This window comes from Tachypleus tridentatus, chromosome 3 (assembly GCF_004210375.1).
Source record: "Tachypleus tridentatus isolate NWPU-2018 chromosome 3, ASM421037v1, whole genome shotgun sequence".
NCBI lineage: Eukaryota > Metazoa > Arthropoda > Merostomata > Xiphosura > Limulidae > Tachypleus > Tachypleus tridentatus.
Genome location: NC_134827.1, coordinates 113,114,459 through 113,134,008, shown reverse-complemented (window position 1 = coordinate 113,134,008; position 19,550 = coordinate 113,114,459). Strand labels below are relative to the sequence as shown.

General features: G+C 36.2%; 1 protein-coding gene across 1 annotated transcript in view; it reads right to left on the bottom strand.

The window, feature by feature from the left end:
* The window catches only part of LOC143247788 (neurobeachin-like), a 136,474-nt gene that overhangs the window by 74,571 nt on the left and 42,353 nt on the right, over positions 1–19,550 (bottom strand). The window contains 3 exon segments of the mRNA XM_076496265.1: positions 1,780–3,896; positions 6,675–6,867; positions 17,817–17,940. Coding sequence (XP_076352380.1) covers positions 1,780–3,896; positions 6,675–6,867; positions 17,817–17,940 — 2,434 coding nt within the window.

Below are 19,550 nucleotides of genomic sequence, written 5' to 3'. Positions count from 1 at the left end.
AATATTGCATCCCAAGAGGTAATATTACCTGAAAATATTATAATATAAATATATTTGTCAGATTGGTGGTTAGGGTGTCAGGCTTGAACTACAGCACATGGACATTGTTCATACAAAGTGCCATTACTCAAACCTCTGTATACCAACTACTTTTTCAGCATTATACTATCTATAATTTTATAAGTGTTACAAGAAACTTGTGGCACTAACATATAAACTGTTGAAATGAAAGTATTACTAATGACACATTCCTAAAATGAAAAACAGAAAGAAAATCATCAACGAATCTTTTGAGAACAAATGAATGATTCTAAGTAGCCCAATTCAGTGCTGCTGAAAATGTTTTCTATTTTGACCTCTATTTCCACCATTTAAAATTAAGCTTGTACTATTTCATGTTTATCCTGTCTTAGCTGATACATTAAACCAATAGCATGAAGAACAAAAAATTCATGTTTATCCTGTCTCTTCTGACACATTAAACCAATAGCATGAAGAACAAAAAACATCATGCTTACAGAGATGCCAACTATTACATATGACTGAGCGTAATGATTGTAGACAGAGCCCTTTACCATTTGTGGTTACTAGGCCTGATCAATGTCTCTAAGATGCTTATTATTATATTATTATTATAACTATTATTATTTATTATTTATTGGTGAGATGCCGATTTTGTATGTCTGCAACAATCGTTTATCCCACCATCACTGACTTTTGATGCAATGACCGGATATTTTGCACTATACTCTTTCCTAAATTTTTGATTCACAGTTTTAGTGCTTTTAGATTTGCCAGAAACAAGATTATCTGGTGAACGAGGCCTCTTTTTTTCCATCTTGTGAACGATCGCATTGGTGTTTCTATGTCGCTTAGAAAACGAGAAATATCCATCTATGCGAGCACTGATTGGCTGACAAGCACTGATGACGTAACTATGGATTCCCCCACGTTCCCAGTATGGAGAAGCACTGCACTCAAACTATTGTTAGACGTCGGAGATACAAATATTTTTTATTATTTCAAGCACAAACATGATTATCGCAAGTAGCCATTTAGACTATGTCTTTTATTTATTATCAAAATTTATTTGTATCTAATTAGAAATTTTCTTTTAACCCCTTTCAAGCCGTGGGGGAACAATTTATCACTTTATTGTATAGGCCTATATAATATATAATAGTTTGGGAGTTGCAACAAGTCGTAATATTTGTCTGTATGAGTGTATAGTTGAAATGTATACACCAAAATCATAATGATTACGCTCAAATCATAATGGTTGGCATCCTTGGACTTACACTGTTCAAGCTGAAACAGTAAATGGGTTAAATCAATCATATTTATCTCCACCAACATAAACAGGAAATGAAAACACATATGCCATCATTAAAGAGATCAGGAGAACAAAAAAATGTTTCACAAACAATCTAGGTGATAAAAACTATTGTATTTTCATGTTGTTATCAATTTTTGACAAAAACATCTTACACAGATCACCATTAAAATTATCCCAGCAATAAATACAGATAATATACCATTTCATCTGAATATAATTAGAATGCATTGACTCATCAGTTGAATTACATTGCTGTTAGCAATATTGTGAACAGTGTGTGTGTGAATAAAACAATATTCTATATCCTCTATATGTGAAAATAATAAGCTATTATACAAAATCAAAAGATATGTAAACACTGCATTTTGTAAAAATTAATATTTTAAATTTCCAAGACATTCAACACTATTTTACACTACTTTAGAACATAAAGCTACACCAACCTCCTCCAAACTTGGATATCTGTTTCTAGTGAAAACATCAAATCTGCTAGAAGCCTTTGGTGAATTCTAGACCACTGAAATTCTGGGATGTGAAAAGGTGGTCGAGAAGGACCAGCACTGAAGATTTGTCTACTTGAAACAGCTGGTTTATTGTTTAATCCAAATTCTACTGTACTGTCTTGGCTCTTTGCCACACCAGTACTGTGTCTCATAGAACTTTCTAGATCAACAGTTGCATCTGAAACTGTTGCTTGCGACAACTCTTCATGCTTATTTGATAGATATTTATTTGAGGCTGTGTCACTCAAAGCTGGTATTTCATTTCCTTTATCATCAGTAAGTGATCCTTCCAGAGGAGTAATGTCCTTTAAAGCTTCTGCTTCCATGAAGTAACCTTCTATCGTGCTGACTATGATGGAAGGTTTTACTTTATCCTCCTCTGAAGAAGCCACAGTAGATGGCCGTACTTCTTCAACAGAATCATTACAGGAATGTTCTGGGCTATCTCCTTTTGTTTTATCTTTTTCTTTTAACCCAAAATCAGGGGAAATGCTTTTCTGATCGTCTTTGAATTGCTTCTCACTTACAACACTGCTAACAGTGTTTGCCTCCTCTGTTTTTGTGGAGTAGATATCACACTGATTCATGTTTTCTTCTTTTTGATTCTCAGAAAAATCTTCACTTACAGGCAATAGCTCCTCCTCCTTTGCAAGAATTCCCAATATCCCAGAAGCATTATGAAATAAAGAAACTTCTTCAGATGGATTACTTGTAACTACTGCAGCATCTTCCTTTTCCAGATCAGCCAGTTTATCTTCTCTAATTAAACATTCTTTATTATCTGCTATTGTTTCTGATATATCTTTGTCTTCGAAACTGTTTAGCTTTTGAAAACTGATGCTAGTTTCAAAAGGTTTCTCATTAACACAAATTGCTTCTTCTTTCACATCTTTGATCTCAAGCACATCTTCAAGTTCTTTGGAAGATACATTCATAGTTTCTAGTGGAAAATCACATGAAATATCACTGTTCAAAATCTCTTTAATATTGGTTTCACCACATTCTTGTAATCCATCATCATATGGTAAACACTGAATTTCTTCAGATAAATCTAAAGGTTGTTTGTCTATAAGGACAACATTTATATTTTCTTGAGTCCTTTCTCTACTTGTTTCAATCTCTCCTTTTAAGTCCTCTTTACCAGTTTCAATGTCTGGCTTTATCTCTTTCTTACCAATTTCAGTGATTAATTTTATCTCATCTTTATTATTATTTTCAGCATTTTGTTTTTCTTCTTCTCTGCTCTGGTCCTTAACTGTAAGGTAATTATCTATAATATTTCTAGTATCCTGTGAATCAAACTCTGTTTCTTCTTTAACTGGGCATGAAGAACAAAGTAGACTTTCATGATTTCTTCCTCTACAATTTTCTGGGTTTGGTTGGTCAACATGGATAAAATCCTCTGTGAGTGTATCCTCCATTAACTCAACTACTTCCACATCAGGGTTCATAGTCAGTGATAAATTTTCTGAAGTTTGTGTATCTACATGCTTCAAGTCTAATAATTTTTCTCTATCTGTAATGTGCACATTTTCCACAAAAGAATGATGTAGAGAATCCACTAAACTACATGGTTTTGAATTTTTGCTGAATTCAGGACCATCTCCTTTAAGTTCTTTCTCAAGACCAGGCTGGGATTGATTAATTTGTGTCAAAGCTTTTTCTCCGTTACCACATACCTCTGAAACTATCTGAATACCCATGTTCTTCGAGTCTCTGTTTTGACAGCTCATACCAGAATCCCCAGCTGCCAGAGAAAGTGCCAATGTATCCTCCACTACTGCTTCACATTGTGGAAAATCAGAAATTTGAACCCTACTTGGTAGTTCTTCACAGGAAGCAGCTGAAGTCTCTCTTTCATTATCGCAGATAGAGTAATTTAAACTACATCTATTGCTACCATCAGAACCTCCAAACTTTGAAACAGAAGTAGATGTGTTTGGTTGAAAACATGTGTTAAATGTTTCTCCTGATACTGCTTTGCTGCTATTAAGTTCTTTCTCCTGATGAAGCTGGTAGATCTGTGCAAACTGGAGTTTGAAGTCTTCAAACGATACCTGTGGTATGTCAATTTAGGAATTAGTAACACACACACACACACACTCAAAAGATATCTGTGGTATGTCAATTTAGGAATTAGTAACACAGACACACTCAAACGATACCTGTGGTATGTCAATTTAGAAATTAATAACACACTCAAAAAATACCTGTGATATGTCAATTTAGGAATTAGTAACACACACACACACACCAAAAATACCTGTGGTATGTCAATTTAGGAATTAGTAACACACACACACACTCAAAAGATACCTGTGGTATGTCAATTTAGGAATTAGTAACACACACACACCAAAAATACCTGTGGTATGTCAATTTAGGAATTAGTAACACACACAAGATACCTGTGGTATGTCAATTTAGGAATTAGTAACACACACAAGATACCTGTGGTATGTCAATTTAGGAATTAGTAACACACACAAGATACCTGTGGTATGTCAATTTAGGAATTAGTAACACACACAAGATACCTGTGGTATGTCAATTTAGGAATTAGTAACACACACACACACACACACACACAAAAGATACCTGTGGTATGTCAATTTAGGAATTAGTAACATACACACAAGATACCTGTGGTATGTCAATTTAGGAATTAGTAACACACACACACACAAAAGATACCTGTGGTATGTCAATTTAGGAATTAGTAACATACACACAAGATACCTGTGGTATGTCAATTTAGGAATTAGTAACACACACACCCACACACACAAGATACCTGTGGTATGTCAATTTAGGAACTAGTAACACACACACCCACACACACAAGATACCTGTGGTATGTCAATATAGGAGTTAGTTACACACACACATACTGAAACGATACCTGTGGTATGTCAATTTAGGAATTAATAACACACTCAAAAAATACCTGTGATATGTCAATTTAGGAATTAGTAACACACACACACACACACGATACCTGTGGTATGTCAATTTAGGAATTAGTAACACACACACACACAAGATACCTGTGGTATGTCAATTTAGGAATTAGTAACACACACATACTGAAACGATACCTGTGGTATGTCAATTTAGGAATCAGTAACACACACACACACACTGAAACGATACCTGTGGTATGTCAATTTAGGAATCAGTAACACACACACACACACACAAGATACCTGTGGTATGTCAATTTAGGAATTAGTAACACACACATACTGAAACGATACCTGTGGTATGTCAATTTAGGAATTAGTAACACACATACTGAAACGATACCTGTGGTATGTCAATTTAGGAATTAGTAACACACACACATACTGAAACGATACCTGTGGTATGTCAATTTAGGAATTAGTAACACACACACACATACTGAAACGATACCTGTGGTATGTCAATTTAGGAATTAGTAACACACACACACATACTGAAACGATACCTGTGGTATGTCAATTTAGGAATTAGTAACACACACACACATACTGAAACGATACCTGTGGTATGTCAATTTAGGAATTAGTAACACACACACATACTGAAGCGATACCTGTGGTATGTCAATTTAGGAATTAGTAACACACACACATACTGAAAGCGATACCTGTGGTATGTCAATTTAGGAATTAGTAACACACACACATACTGAAACGATACCTGTAGTATGTCAATTTAGGAATTAGTAACACACACATACTGAAACGATACCTGTGGTATGTCAATTTAGGAATTAGTAACACACACACATACTGAAACGATACCTGTGGTATGTCAATTTAGGAATTAGTAACACACACACATACTGAAACGATACCTGTGGTATGTCAATTTAGGAATTAGTAACACACACACATACTGAAACGATACCTGTGGTATGTCAATTTAGGAATTAGTAACACACACACATACTGAAACGATACCTGTGGTATGTCAATATAGGAATTAGTAACACACACACACACCGATACCTGTAGTATGTCACCTTAGGAATTAGTAACACGCACACTCAAACGATACCTGTAGTATGTCACCTTAGGAATTAGTAACACGCACACTCAAACGATACCTGTGGTATGTCAATTTAGGAATTAGTAACACACACACAAGATACCTGTGGTATGTCAATTTAGGAATTAGTAACACACACACAAGATACCTGTGGTATGTCAATTTAGGAATTAGTAACACACACACAAGATACCTGTGGTATGTCAATTTAGGAATTAGTAACACACACACAAGATACCTGTGGTATGTCAATCTAGGAATTAGTAACACACACACAAGATACCTGTGGTATGTCAATCTAGGAATTAGTAACACACACACAAGATACCTGTGGTATGTCAATTTAGGAATTAGTAACACACACAAGATACCTGTGGTATGTCAATTTAGGAATTAGTAACACACACACAAGATACCTGTGGTATGTCAATCTAGAAATTAGTAATACACACACACACACACACAGAAGTATCTTCTAAACCAATAATGCTATTTCATCAGTTTTATATTTCTCGTCTAGTTGTATTTTATACAAATATAAATATATATTTGATGTTTTATTTCATTCATACTGCCTTAATCTGGTTCCTGTGAAATGTAATATACAAAAAATGCAGCTTTCAAAACAGAGCATTTCATAGAAGTGTATACTGCACCAATAAAAAAATTACAAAATTTAGAATCACATTCTGACTGGTCCAGAATCTAATGGTTTAAGTCATGTTAAATAGCACCTTACTTATAAAATATACCTCCACCTTGCTTTAGCTAGATATAAAATACTCAGGCACAGCACTTACCTTGGAGTGAACAATAGCTAAAGTGTCTACCCAAACCCGCCATCCACCATACTCTAACTTGATAGCATGGTGTAGAAGCATACGAATTAGAGAGTAGACAATGTCAGATATCTTTTGTTCTTCTAGATTCTGAGGATGGACATGAGCCATAGCTAGTAGCCAGTCTTGCCACACTGACATCTGTAGAATACTCCTATAAATGTCAACCATAACTTACTGTTGAATAGTGCTTTATTTTCAAAAAGAGTCCAATACTGAGAATTGAGAATGTTTTCCTAATTTTTCACCACCTCTCAAGAGTGGCATGTCTTCAGTACAAAACTGATACACAACAAGTGGCATGTCTTCAGTACAAAACTGATACACAACATGTGGCATGTCTTCAGTACAAAACTGATACACAACAAGTGGCATGTCTTCAGTACAAAACTGATACACAACAAGTGGCATGTCTTCAGTACAAAACTGATACACAACAAGTGGCATGTCTTCAGTACAAAACTGATACACAACAAGTGGCAAGTCTTCAGTACAAAACTGATAAACAACAAGTGGCATGTCTTCAGTACAAAACTGATACACAACAAGTGGCATGTCTTCAGTACAAAACTGATACACAACAAGTGGCATGTCTTCAGTACAAAACTGATACACAACAAGTGGCAAGTCTTCAGTACAAAACTGATACACAACAAGTGGCAAGTCTTCAGTACAAAACTGATACACAACAAGTGGCAAGTCTTCAGTACAAAACTGATACACAACAAGTGGCATGTCTTCAGTACAAAACTGATACACAACTAGTGGCATGTCTTCAGTACAAAACTGATACACAACAAGTGGCAAGTCTTCAGTACAAAACTGATACACAACAAGTGGCATGTCTTCAGTACAAAACTGATACACAACAAGTGGCATGTCTTCAGTACAAAACTGATACACAACAAGTGGCAAGTCTTCAGTACAAACTGATACACAACAAGTGGCAAGTCTTCAGTACAAAACTGATAAACAACAAGTGGCATGTCTTCAGTACAAAACTGATACACAACAAGTGGCAAGTCTTCAGTACAAAACTGATACACAACAAGTGGCAAGTCTTCAGTACAAAACTGATACACAACTAGTGGCATGTCTTCAGTACAAAACTGATACACAACAAGTGGCAAGTCTTCAGTACAAAACTGATACACAACAAGTGGCATGTCTTCAGTACAAAACTGATACACAACAAGTGGCATGTCTTCAGTACAAAACTGATACACAACAAGTGGCAAGTCTTCAGTACAAAACTGATACACAACAAGTGGCAAGTCTTCAGTACAAAACTGATAAACAACAAGTGGCATGTCTTCAGTACAAAACTGATACACAACAAGTGGCATGTCTTCAGTACAAAACTGATACACAACAAGTGGCATGTCTTCAGTACAAAACTGATACACAACAAGTGGCAAGTCTTCAGTACAAAACTGATACACAACAAGTGGCAAGTCTTCAGTACAAAACTGATACACAACAAGTGGCAAGTCTTCAGTACAAAACTGATACACAACAAGTGGCAAGTCTTCAGTACAAAACTGATACACAACAAGTGGCATGTCTTCAGTACAAAACTGATACACAACAAGTGGCAAGTCTTCAGTCTTACACAACAAGTGGCACAAAACTGATACACAACAAGTGGCATGGCTGATACACAACAAGTGGCAAGTCTTCAGTACAAAACTGATACACAACTTCAGTACAAAACTGATACACAACAAGTGGCATGTCTTCAGTACAAAACTGATACACAACAAGTGGCATGTCTTCAGTACAAAACTGATACACAACAAGTGGCAAGTGGCATTGTCTTCAGTACAAAACTGATACACAACAAGTGGCAAGTCTCTCAGTCAGTACAAAACTGATACACAACAAGTGGCAAGTCTTCAGTACAAAACTGATACACAACAAGTGGCAAGTCTTCAGTACAAAACTGATACACAACAAGTGGCATGTCTTCAGTACAAAACTGATACACAACAAGTGGCATGTCTTCAGTACAAAACTGATAAAACAACAAGTGGCAAGTCTTCAGTACAAAACTGATACACAACAAGTGGCAAGTCTTCAGTACAAAACTGATACACAACAAGTGGCAAGTCTTCAGTACAAAACTGATAAAACTGATACACAACAAGTGGCAAGTCTTCAGTACAAAACTGATACACAACAAAGTGGTATGTCTTCAGTACAAAACTGATACACAACAAGTGGCAAGTCTTCAGTACAAAACTGATACACAACAAGTGGCAAGTCTTCAGTACAAAACTGATACACAACAAGTGGCAAGTCTTCAGTACAAAACTGATACACAACAAGTGGCAAGTCTTCAGTACAAAACTGATACACACAACAAGTGGCATGTCTTCAGTACAAAACTGATACACAACAAGTGGCATGTCTTCAGTACAAAACTGATACACAACAAGTGGCAAGTCTTCAGTACAAAACTGATACACAACAAGTGGCATGTCTTCAGTACAAAACTGATACACAACAAGTGGCAAGTCTTCAGTACAAAACTGATACACAACAAGTGGCAAGTCTTCAGTACAAAACTGATACACAACAAGTGGCAAGTCTTCAGTACAAAACTGATACACAACAAGTGGCAAGTCTTCAGTACAAAACTGATACACAACAAGTGGCAAGTCTTCAGCAACAGGCACAAAACTGATACACAACAAGTGGTATTGTCTTCAGTACAAAACTGACACACAACAAGTGGCAGTGGCATGTCTTCAGTACAAAACTGATACACAACAAGTGGCATGTCTTCAGTACAAAACTGATACACAACAAGTGGCATGTCTTCAGTACAAAACTGATACACAACAAGTGGCATGTCTTCAGTACAAAACTGATACACAACAAGTGGCATGTCTTCAGTACAAAACTGATACACAACAAGTGGCAAGTCTTCAGTACAAAACTGATACACAACAAGTGGCAAGTCTTCAGTACAAAACTGATACACAACAAGTGGTAAAGTCTTCAGTACAAAACTGATACACAACGTAAGTGGCATGTCTTCAGTACAAAACTGACACACAACAAGTGGATACACAACAAAGTGTCTTCAGTACAAAACTGATACACAACAAGTGGCATGTCTTCAGTACAAAACTGATGACACAACAAGTGGCATGTCTTCAGTACAAAACTGACACACAACAAGTGGCATGTCTTCAGTACAAAACTGATACACAACAAGTGGCATGTCTTCAGTACAAAACTGATACACAACAAGTGGCATGTCTTCAGTACAAAACTGATACACAACAAGTGGCAAGTCTTCAGTCTTCAGTACAAAACTGATACACAAAACAAACAAGTGGCATGTCTTCAGTACAAAACTGATACACAACAAGTGGCATGTCTTCAGTACAAAACTGATACACAACAAGTGGCATGGCGTGTCTTCAGTACAAAACTGATACACAACAAGTGGCAAGTCTTCAGTACAAAACTGATACACAACAAGTGGCATGTCTTCAGTACAAAACTGATACACAACAAGTGGCATGTCTTCAGTACAAAACTGATACACAACAAGTGGCATGTCTTCAGTACAAAACTGATACACAACAAGTGGCATGTCTTCAGTACAAAACTGATACACAACAAGTGGTATGTCTTCAGTAATAAAACTGATACACAACAAGTGGCATGTCTTCAGTACAAAACTGATACACAACAAGTGGCATGTCTTCAGTGGTATTGTCTTCAGTACAAAACTGATACACAACAAGTGGCAATGTCTTCAGTACAAAACTGATACACAACAAGTGGCATGTCTTCAGTACAAAACTGATACACAACAAGTGGCATGTCTTCAGTACAAAACTGATACACAACAAGTGGCATGTCTTCAGTACAAAACTGATACACAACAAGTGGCATGTCTTCAGTACAAAACTGATACACAACAAGTGGCAAGTCTTCAGTACAAAACTGATACACAACAAGTGGTAAGTCTTCAGTACAAAACTGATACACAACAAGTGGTAATGTCTTCAGTACAAAACTGATACACAACAAGTGGCAAGTCTTCAGTACAAAACTGATACACAACAAGTGGCAAGTCTTCAGTACAAAACTGATACACAACAAGTGGTATTGTCTTCAGTACAAAACTGATACACAACAAGTGGCATGTCTTCAGTACAAAACTGATACACAACAAGTGGCAAGTCTTCAGTACAAAACTGATACACAACAAGTGGCATAAGTCTTCAGTACAAAACTGATACACAACAAGTGGCAAGTCTTCAGTACAAAACTGATACACAACAAGTGGCAAGTCTTCAGTACAAAACTGATACACAACAAGTGGCAAGTCTTCAGTACAAAACTGATACACAACTAGTGGCATTGTCTTCAGTACAAAACTGATACACAACAAGTGGCATGTCTTCAGTACAAAACTGATAGTCTTCAGTACAACAAGTAGTGGCATGTCTTCAGTACAAAACTGATACACAACAAGTGGTATGTCTTCAGTACAAAACTGATACACAACAAGTGGCATTGTCTTCAGTACAAAACTGATACACAACAAGTGGCATGTCTTCAGTACAAAACTGATACACAACAAGTGGCATGTCTTCAGTACAAAACTGATACACAACAAGTGGCAAGTCTTCAGTACAAAACTGATACACAACAAGTGGTGTCTTCAGTACAAAACTGATACACAACAAGTGGCATGTCTTCAGTACAAAACTGATACACAACAAGTGGCATGTCTTCAGTACAAAACTGATACACAACAAGTGGCATGTCTTCAGTACAAAACTGATACACAACAAGTGGCATGTCTTCAGTACAAAACTGATACACAACAAGTGGCAAGTCTTCAGTACAAAACTGATACACAACAAGTGGCATGTCTTCAGTACAAAACTGATACACAACAAGTGGCATGTCTTCAGTACAAAACTGATACACAACAAGTGGCATGTCTTCAGTACAAAACTGATACACAACAAGTGGCAAGTCTTCAGTACAAAACTGATACACAACAAGTGGCATGTCTTCAGTACAAAACTGATACACAACAAGTGGCATGTCTTCAGTACAAAACTGATACACAACAAGTGGCAAGTCTTCAGTACAAAACTGATACACAACAAGTGGCAAGTCTTCAGTACAAAACTGATACAACAACAAGTGTACAAAACTGATACACAACAAGTCATGTTCAGTACAAAACTGATACACAACAAGTGGCATGTCTTCAGTACAAAACTGATACACAACAAGTGGCAGTCTTCAGTACAAAACTGATACACAACAAGTGGCATGTCTTCAGTACAAAACTGATACACAACAAGTGGCATGTCTTCAGTACAAAACTGATACACAACAAGTGGCAAGTCTTCAGTACAAAACTGATACACAACAAGTGGCATGTCTTCAGTACAAAACTGATACACAACAAGTGGCATGTCTTCAGTACAAAACTGATACACAACAAGTGGCAAGTCTTCAGTACAAAACTGATACACAACAAGTGGCATGTCTTCAGTACAAAACTGATACACAACAAGTGGCATGTCTTCAGTACAAAACTGATACACAACAAGTGGCAAGTCTTCAGTACAAAACTGATACACAACAAGTGGCATGTCTTCAGTACAAAACTGATACACAACAAGTGGCATGTCTTCAGTACAAAACTGATACACAACAAGTGGCAAGTCTTCAGTACAAAACTGATACACAACAAGTGGCAGTCTTCAGTACAAAACTGATACACAACAAGTGGCATGTCTTCAGTACAAAACTGATACACAACAAGTGGCAAGTCTTCAGTACAAAACTGATACACAACAAGTGGCAAGTCTTCAGTACAAAACTGATACACAACAAGTGGCATGTCTTCAGTACAAAACTGATACACAACAAGTGGCATGTCTTCAGTACAAAACTGATACACAACAAGTGGTACAAAACTGTCTTCAGTACAAAACTGATACACAACAAGTGGCATGTCTTCAGTACAAAACTGATACACAACAAGTGGCATGTCTTCAGTACAAAACTGATACACAACAAGTGGCAAGTCTTCAGTACAAAACTGATACACAACAAGTGGCAAGTCTTCAGTACAAAACTGATACACAACAAGTGGCATGTCTTCAGTACAAAACTGATACACAACAAGTGGCAAGTCTTCAGTACAAAACTGATACACAACAAGTGGCATGTCTTCAGTACAAAACTGATACACAACAAGTGGCAAGTCTTCAGTACAAAACTGATACACAACAAGTGGCAAGTCTTCAGTACAAAACTGATACACAACAAGTGGCAATGTCTTCAGTACAAAACTGATACACAACAAGTGGCATGTCTTCAGTACAAAACTGATACACAACAAGTGGCATGTCTTCAGTACAAAACTGATACACAACAAGTGGCAAGTCTTCAGTACAAAACTGATACACAACAAGTGGCATGTCTTCAGTACAAAACTGATACACAACAACAACTTCAGTACAAAACTGATACACAACATGTCTTCAGTACAAAACTGATACACAACAAGTGGCAAGTCTTCAGTACAAAACTGATACACAACAAGTGGCAGAGTCTTCAGTACAAAACTGATACACAACAAGTGGCAAGTCTTCAGTACAAAACTGATACACAACAAGTGGCAAGTCTTCAGTACAAAACTGATACACAACAAGTGGCAGTGGCAAGTCTTCAAAAGTACAAAACTGACTGATACACAACAACATGTCTTCAGTACAAAACTGATACACAACAAGTGGCATGTCTTCAGTACAAAACTGATACACAACAAGTGGCATGTCTTCAGTACAAAACTGATACACAACAAGTGGCATGTCTTCAGTACAAAACTGATACACAACAAGTGGCATGTCTTCAGTACAAAACTGATACACAACAAGTGGCATGTCTTCAGTACAAAACTGATACACAACAAGTGGCATGTCTTCAGTACAAAACTGACACACAACAAGTGGCATGTCTTCAGTACAAAACTGATACACAACAAGTGGCATGTCTTCAGTACAAAACTGATACACAACAAGTGGCAAGTCTTCAGTACAAAACTGACACACAACAAGTGGCAAGTCTTCAGTACAAAACTGATACACAACAAGTGGCATGTCTTCAGTACAAAACTGATACACAACAAGTGGCATGTCTTCAGTACAAAACTGATACACAACAAGTGGCATGTCTTCAGTACAAAACTGATACACAACAAGTGGCATGTCTTCAGTACAAAACTGATACACAACAAGTGGCATGTCTTCAGTACAAAACTGATACACAACAAGTGGCATGTCTTCAGTACAAAACTGATACACAACAAGTGGCATGTCTTCAGTACAAAACTGATACACAACAAGTGGCATGTCTTCAGTACAAAACTGATACACAACAAGTGGCATGTCTTCAGTACAAAACTGATACACAACAAGTGGCATGTCTTCAGTACAAAACTGATACACAACAAGTGGCATGTCTTCAGTACAAAACTGATACACAACAAGTGGCATGTCTTCAGTACAAAACTGATACACAACAAGTGGCATGTCTTCAGTACAAAACTGATACACAACAAGTGGCATGTCTTCAGTACAAAACTGATACACAACAAAGTGGCATGTCTTCAGTACAAAACTGATACACAACAAGTGGCATGTCTTCAGTACAAAACTGATACACAACAAGTGGCAAGTCTTCAGTACAAAACTGATACAACAACAAGTCTTGGCAAGTGGCATGTCTTCAGTACAAAACTGATACACAACAAGTGGCATGTCTTCAGTACAAAACTGATACACAACAAGTGGCAAGTCTTCAGTACAAAACTGATACACAACAAGTGGCAAGTCTTCAGTACAAAACTGATACACAACAAGTGGCATGTCTTCAGTACAAAACTGATACACAACAAGTGGCAAGTCTTCAGTACAAAACTGATACACAACAAGTGGCAAGTCTTCAGTACAAAACTGATACACAACAAGTGGCATGTCTTCAGTACAAAACTGATACACAACAAGTGGCAAGTCTTCAGTACAAAACTGATACACAACAAGTGGCAAGTCTTCAGTACAAAACTGATACACAACAAGTGGCATGTCTTCAGTACAAAACTGATACACAACAAGTGGCATGTCTTCAGTACAAAACTGATACACAACAAGTGGCATGTCTTCAGTACAAAACTGATACACAACAAGTGGCATGTCTTCAGTACAAAACTGACACACAACAAGTGGCATGTCTTCAGTACAAAACTGATACACAACTAGTGGCATGTCTTCAGTACAAAACTGACACACAACAAGTGGCATGTCTTCAGTACAAAACTGATACATTACACAACAAGTGGCATGTCTTCAGTACAAAACTGATACACAACAAGTGGCATGTCTTCAGTACAAAACTGATACACAACAAGTGGCATGTCTTCAGTACAAAACTGATACACAACAAGTGGCATGTCTTCAGTACAAAACTGATACACAACAAGTGGCATGTCTTCAGTACAAAACTGATACACAACACATGTCTTCAGTACAAAACTGATACACAACAAGTGGCATGTCTTCAGTACAAAACTGATACACAACAAGTGGCATGTCTTCAGTACAAAACTGATACACAACAAGTGGCATGTCTTCAGTACAAAACTGATACACAACAAGTGGCATGTCTTCAGTACAAAACTGATACACAACAAGTACAAAACTGATACACAACAAGTCTTCAGTACAAAACTGATACACAACAAGTGGCATGTCTTCAGTACAAAACTGATACACAACAAGTGGCAAGTCTTCAGTACAAAACTGATACACAACAAGTGGCATGTCTTCAGTACAAAACTGATACACAACAAGTGGCATGTCTTCAGTACAAAACTGATACACAACAAGTGGCATGTCTTCAGTACAAAACTGATACACAACAAGTGGCATGTCTTCAGTACAAAACTGATACACAACAAGTGGCAAGTCTTCAGTACAAAACTGATACACTTCAGTAGTCTTCAAAACTGATACACAACAAGTGGCATGTCTTCAGTACAAAACTGATATACACAACAAGTGGCATGTCTTCAGTACAAAACTGATACACAACAAGTGGCATGTCTTCAGTACAAAACTGATACACAACAAGTGGCAAGTCTTCAGTACAAAACTGATACACAACAAGTGGCATGTCTTCAGTACAAAACTGATACACAACAAGTGGCAATGTCTTCAGTACAAAACTGATACACAACAAGTGGCATGTCTTCAGTACAAAACTGATACACAACAAGTGGCATGTCTTCAGTACAAAACTGATACACAACAAGTGGCAAGTCTTCAGTACAAAACTGATACACAACAAGTGGCATGTCTTCAGTACAAAACTGATACACAACAAGTGGCAAGTCTTCAGTACAAAACTGATACACAACAAGTGGCAAGTCTTCAGTACAAAACTGATACACAACAAGTGGCAAGTCTTCAGTACAAAACTGATAAAACAACAAGTGGCATGTCTTCAGTACAAAACTGATACACAACAAGTGGCATGTCTTCAGTACAAAACTGATACACAACAAGTGGCATGTCTTCAGTACAAAACTGATACACAACAAGTGGCATGTCTTCAGTACAAAACTGATACACAACAAGTGGCATGTCTTCAGTACAAAACTGATACACAACAATGTCTTCAGTACAAAACTGATACACAACAAGTGGCATGTCTTCAGTACAAAACTGATACACAACAAGTGGCATGTCTTCAGTACAAAACTGATACACAACAAGTGGCATGTCTTCAGTACAAAACTGATACACAACAAGTGGCATGTCTTCAGTACAAAACTGATACACAACAAGTGGCATGTCTTCAGTACAAAACTGATACACAACAAGTGGCATGTCTTCAGTACAAAACTGATACACAACAAGTGGCATGTCTTCAGTACAAAACTGATACACAACAAGTGGCATGTCTTCAGTACAAAACTGATACACAACAAGTGGCTTCAGTCTTCAGTACAAAACTGATACACAACAAGTGGCACTGTCTTCAGTACAAAACTGATACACAACAAGTGGCATGTCTTCAGTACAAAACTGATACACAACAAGTGGCATGTCTTCAGTACAAAACTGATACACAACAAGTGGCATGTCTTCAGTACAAAACTGATACACAACAAGTGGCATGTCTTCAGTACAAAACTGATACACAACAAGTGGCATGTCTTCAGTACAAAACTGATACACAACAAGTGGCATGTCTTCAGTACAAAACTGATACACAACAAGTGGCATGTCTTCAGTACAAAACTGATACACAACAAGTGGCATGTCTTCAGTACAAAACTGATACACAACAAGTGGCATGTCTTCAGTACAAAACTGATACACAACAAGTGGCATGTCTTCAGTACAAAACTGATACACAACAAGTGGCATGTCTTCAGTACAAAACTGACACACAACAAGTGGCATGTCTTCAGTACAAAACTGATACACAACAAATTTTATTTCACTTTTCTTTGTGTTCCATTTACAGCTTTTCTCACTTTTTATTCTCCTTTTTTCTTGATCCTAAATATTTTCTCAGATTTTCAAAATCTCAAAAATTGTTTCCTTATTTCTTTGAGACACTTATATGAAAGAATATTTAACCCTAAGAGTTACTATTACAAAAATTACCTCTTCTGCTACAGATACAAACCTGAGGAGAAACATGCCCCTTAAAACTTGATAACACAGTATTTTTTTGCACTAAAAATAATTATTTGTTATAAAGTCATATGAAGCCTTCTGGAATGTTCTAGTTCTATAAGTATTTTAATGGGTATAACATTTGATCATGATAAATTATAAATTAACTTAAACTTGAGTTCTAATGTAACTAACGAGAAACCTAGTAAAACATTCACACGAAAGACCGAGTAAAATAACTGAGAGACAGAGCACAGATTAACAAAATTATAAACTTCACATTAGGAAGTTAAGCTTTCTTTACAGGTCTAATGCACAAGTCTAATGAGAATAGGTAAAATAGAGATGTTACAGATAAACAGACCTCCTGTTTTCCTTGTTATTACTGCACAGAAGAGTAATATCTGATAAAAACAGCTTTTTGACTTCCATCAATTCATCACATGGCCTAGACTGACGAATCAGTGTTGCAACCACCTTCAAGATCACTAATATAAAAGTAAACAAATGTAATCTAATGGAATCAAGTGCATGAAAACTTTTTGGTAACAACACCCAATGTAAAATTACAGTTTTTAATTAACTCTTAGTGCCAGGCTTTGTTTCAAATGAGCTAAAAAAATACTGTAAAAATATAACAACATATTACAGTGAGCAATCAAAAACAAAGTAAAAAAAAAACGTTTTTTTGAGCTCATTTAAAACAAATCCTGATACTGTAAGAGTTAATTAAGGGTTAGCTTACTGTAATACATGATAATAGATTAAATTCAGGAAAAGAATAAACAATACTGGGAGAAATAGTTAGCCTGAATTAACTCAGACTAAGATATTTTGAAACATAGCATTATCTTAAGGCAAACCACAGAAGGGGTTAACAAATATATAGAAAATAAACTTGTGACTGCTCATTTAAATACTGTTTTTCAAAAGTATTTTAAAGTTTATTCAAACAAAATTGTACTTAATTTTCAACCATAATTCTTTTTAATTTAAATTTTTGATTTTGGGTTGTTTTCAGCTCACTCAAAATGAAAACATGAAATGTCAATTCTGCAAAGTTTTTGGATTTTATTCCCAGCATAATACAACACTCACAGTTTCTAAGACAAAAGATGAAATAATTTGAGCTAAATAATGCCTACACAAATCTTGTAATACACTTAAGTACAAGTAGTATTGAATTATAAGTCTTAAACAACCTCTGATATTTGATTTTATGTAAACTATCTGTATCTCAAAGACAACTTATTTAAACATGTAATGGAAGCTCTTTCCTCTGAAGAAAACCAATATGATGCTTCAGCACAGATGCATCAATAATGAAGAACAAATTGGAGGTTACTAGAAGAAATATTTATAAGGAATTACTGTCATAATTAGTCCCAATTTTTATGTAATGTTTGCTTCACCATCTTATACTTCCTTTTAATTACGACAATCCAGCAAAAAAAGAAAAATATCTTGAGGAACTAGATGAAATAGGGTTACTTAAGTTTCACCAACAAGGCCACTCTTTTAGGCCATGTTTACATCAGGCCTTGTTAGCTTAAATAACTGCTTGAATAGCTAAATAAATCTTGAGGAACTGGATGAAATAGGGTTACTTAAGTTTCACCAACAAGACCAATCTTTTAGGCTGTGTTTACATCAGGCCTTGTTAGCTTAACTGCTTGAATAGCTAAGTAAATCTTGAAGAACTAGATGAAATAGGGTTACTTAAGTTTCACCAACAAGGCCACTCTTTTAGGCTGTGTTTACATCAGGCCTTGTTAGCTTAACTGCTTGAATTGCTAAATAAATGAATTAAACATAATTGTAAGATATATAACAGTTTTAAAACTTTCATATATAATAAATGGAATCTTCTGCTTAACTTTACAAAAAAAATGCAGGCCAGATTTTTTAGTATATAAAACAATTATAAACAAAGGGCATTTATTATTCACCTATCTTCATTAACAGAGAAAAACTGTGTGCACTATTTTCCTAATGAAAACTTTTTTATACAATAAAAACTTAAAACAGAAAATTACACAAAAATGAAGGAACACAATAATATATAACAAAGGTAAACATTTTTAGTTGTTTCTTTAAA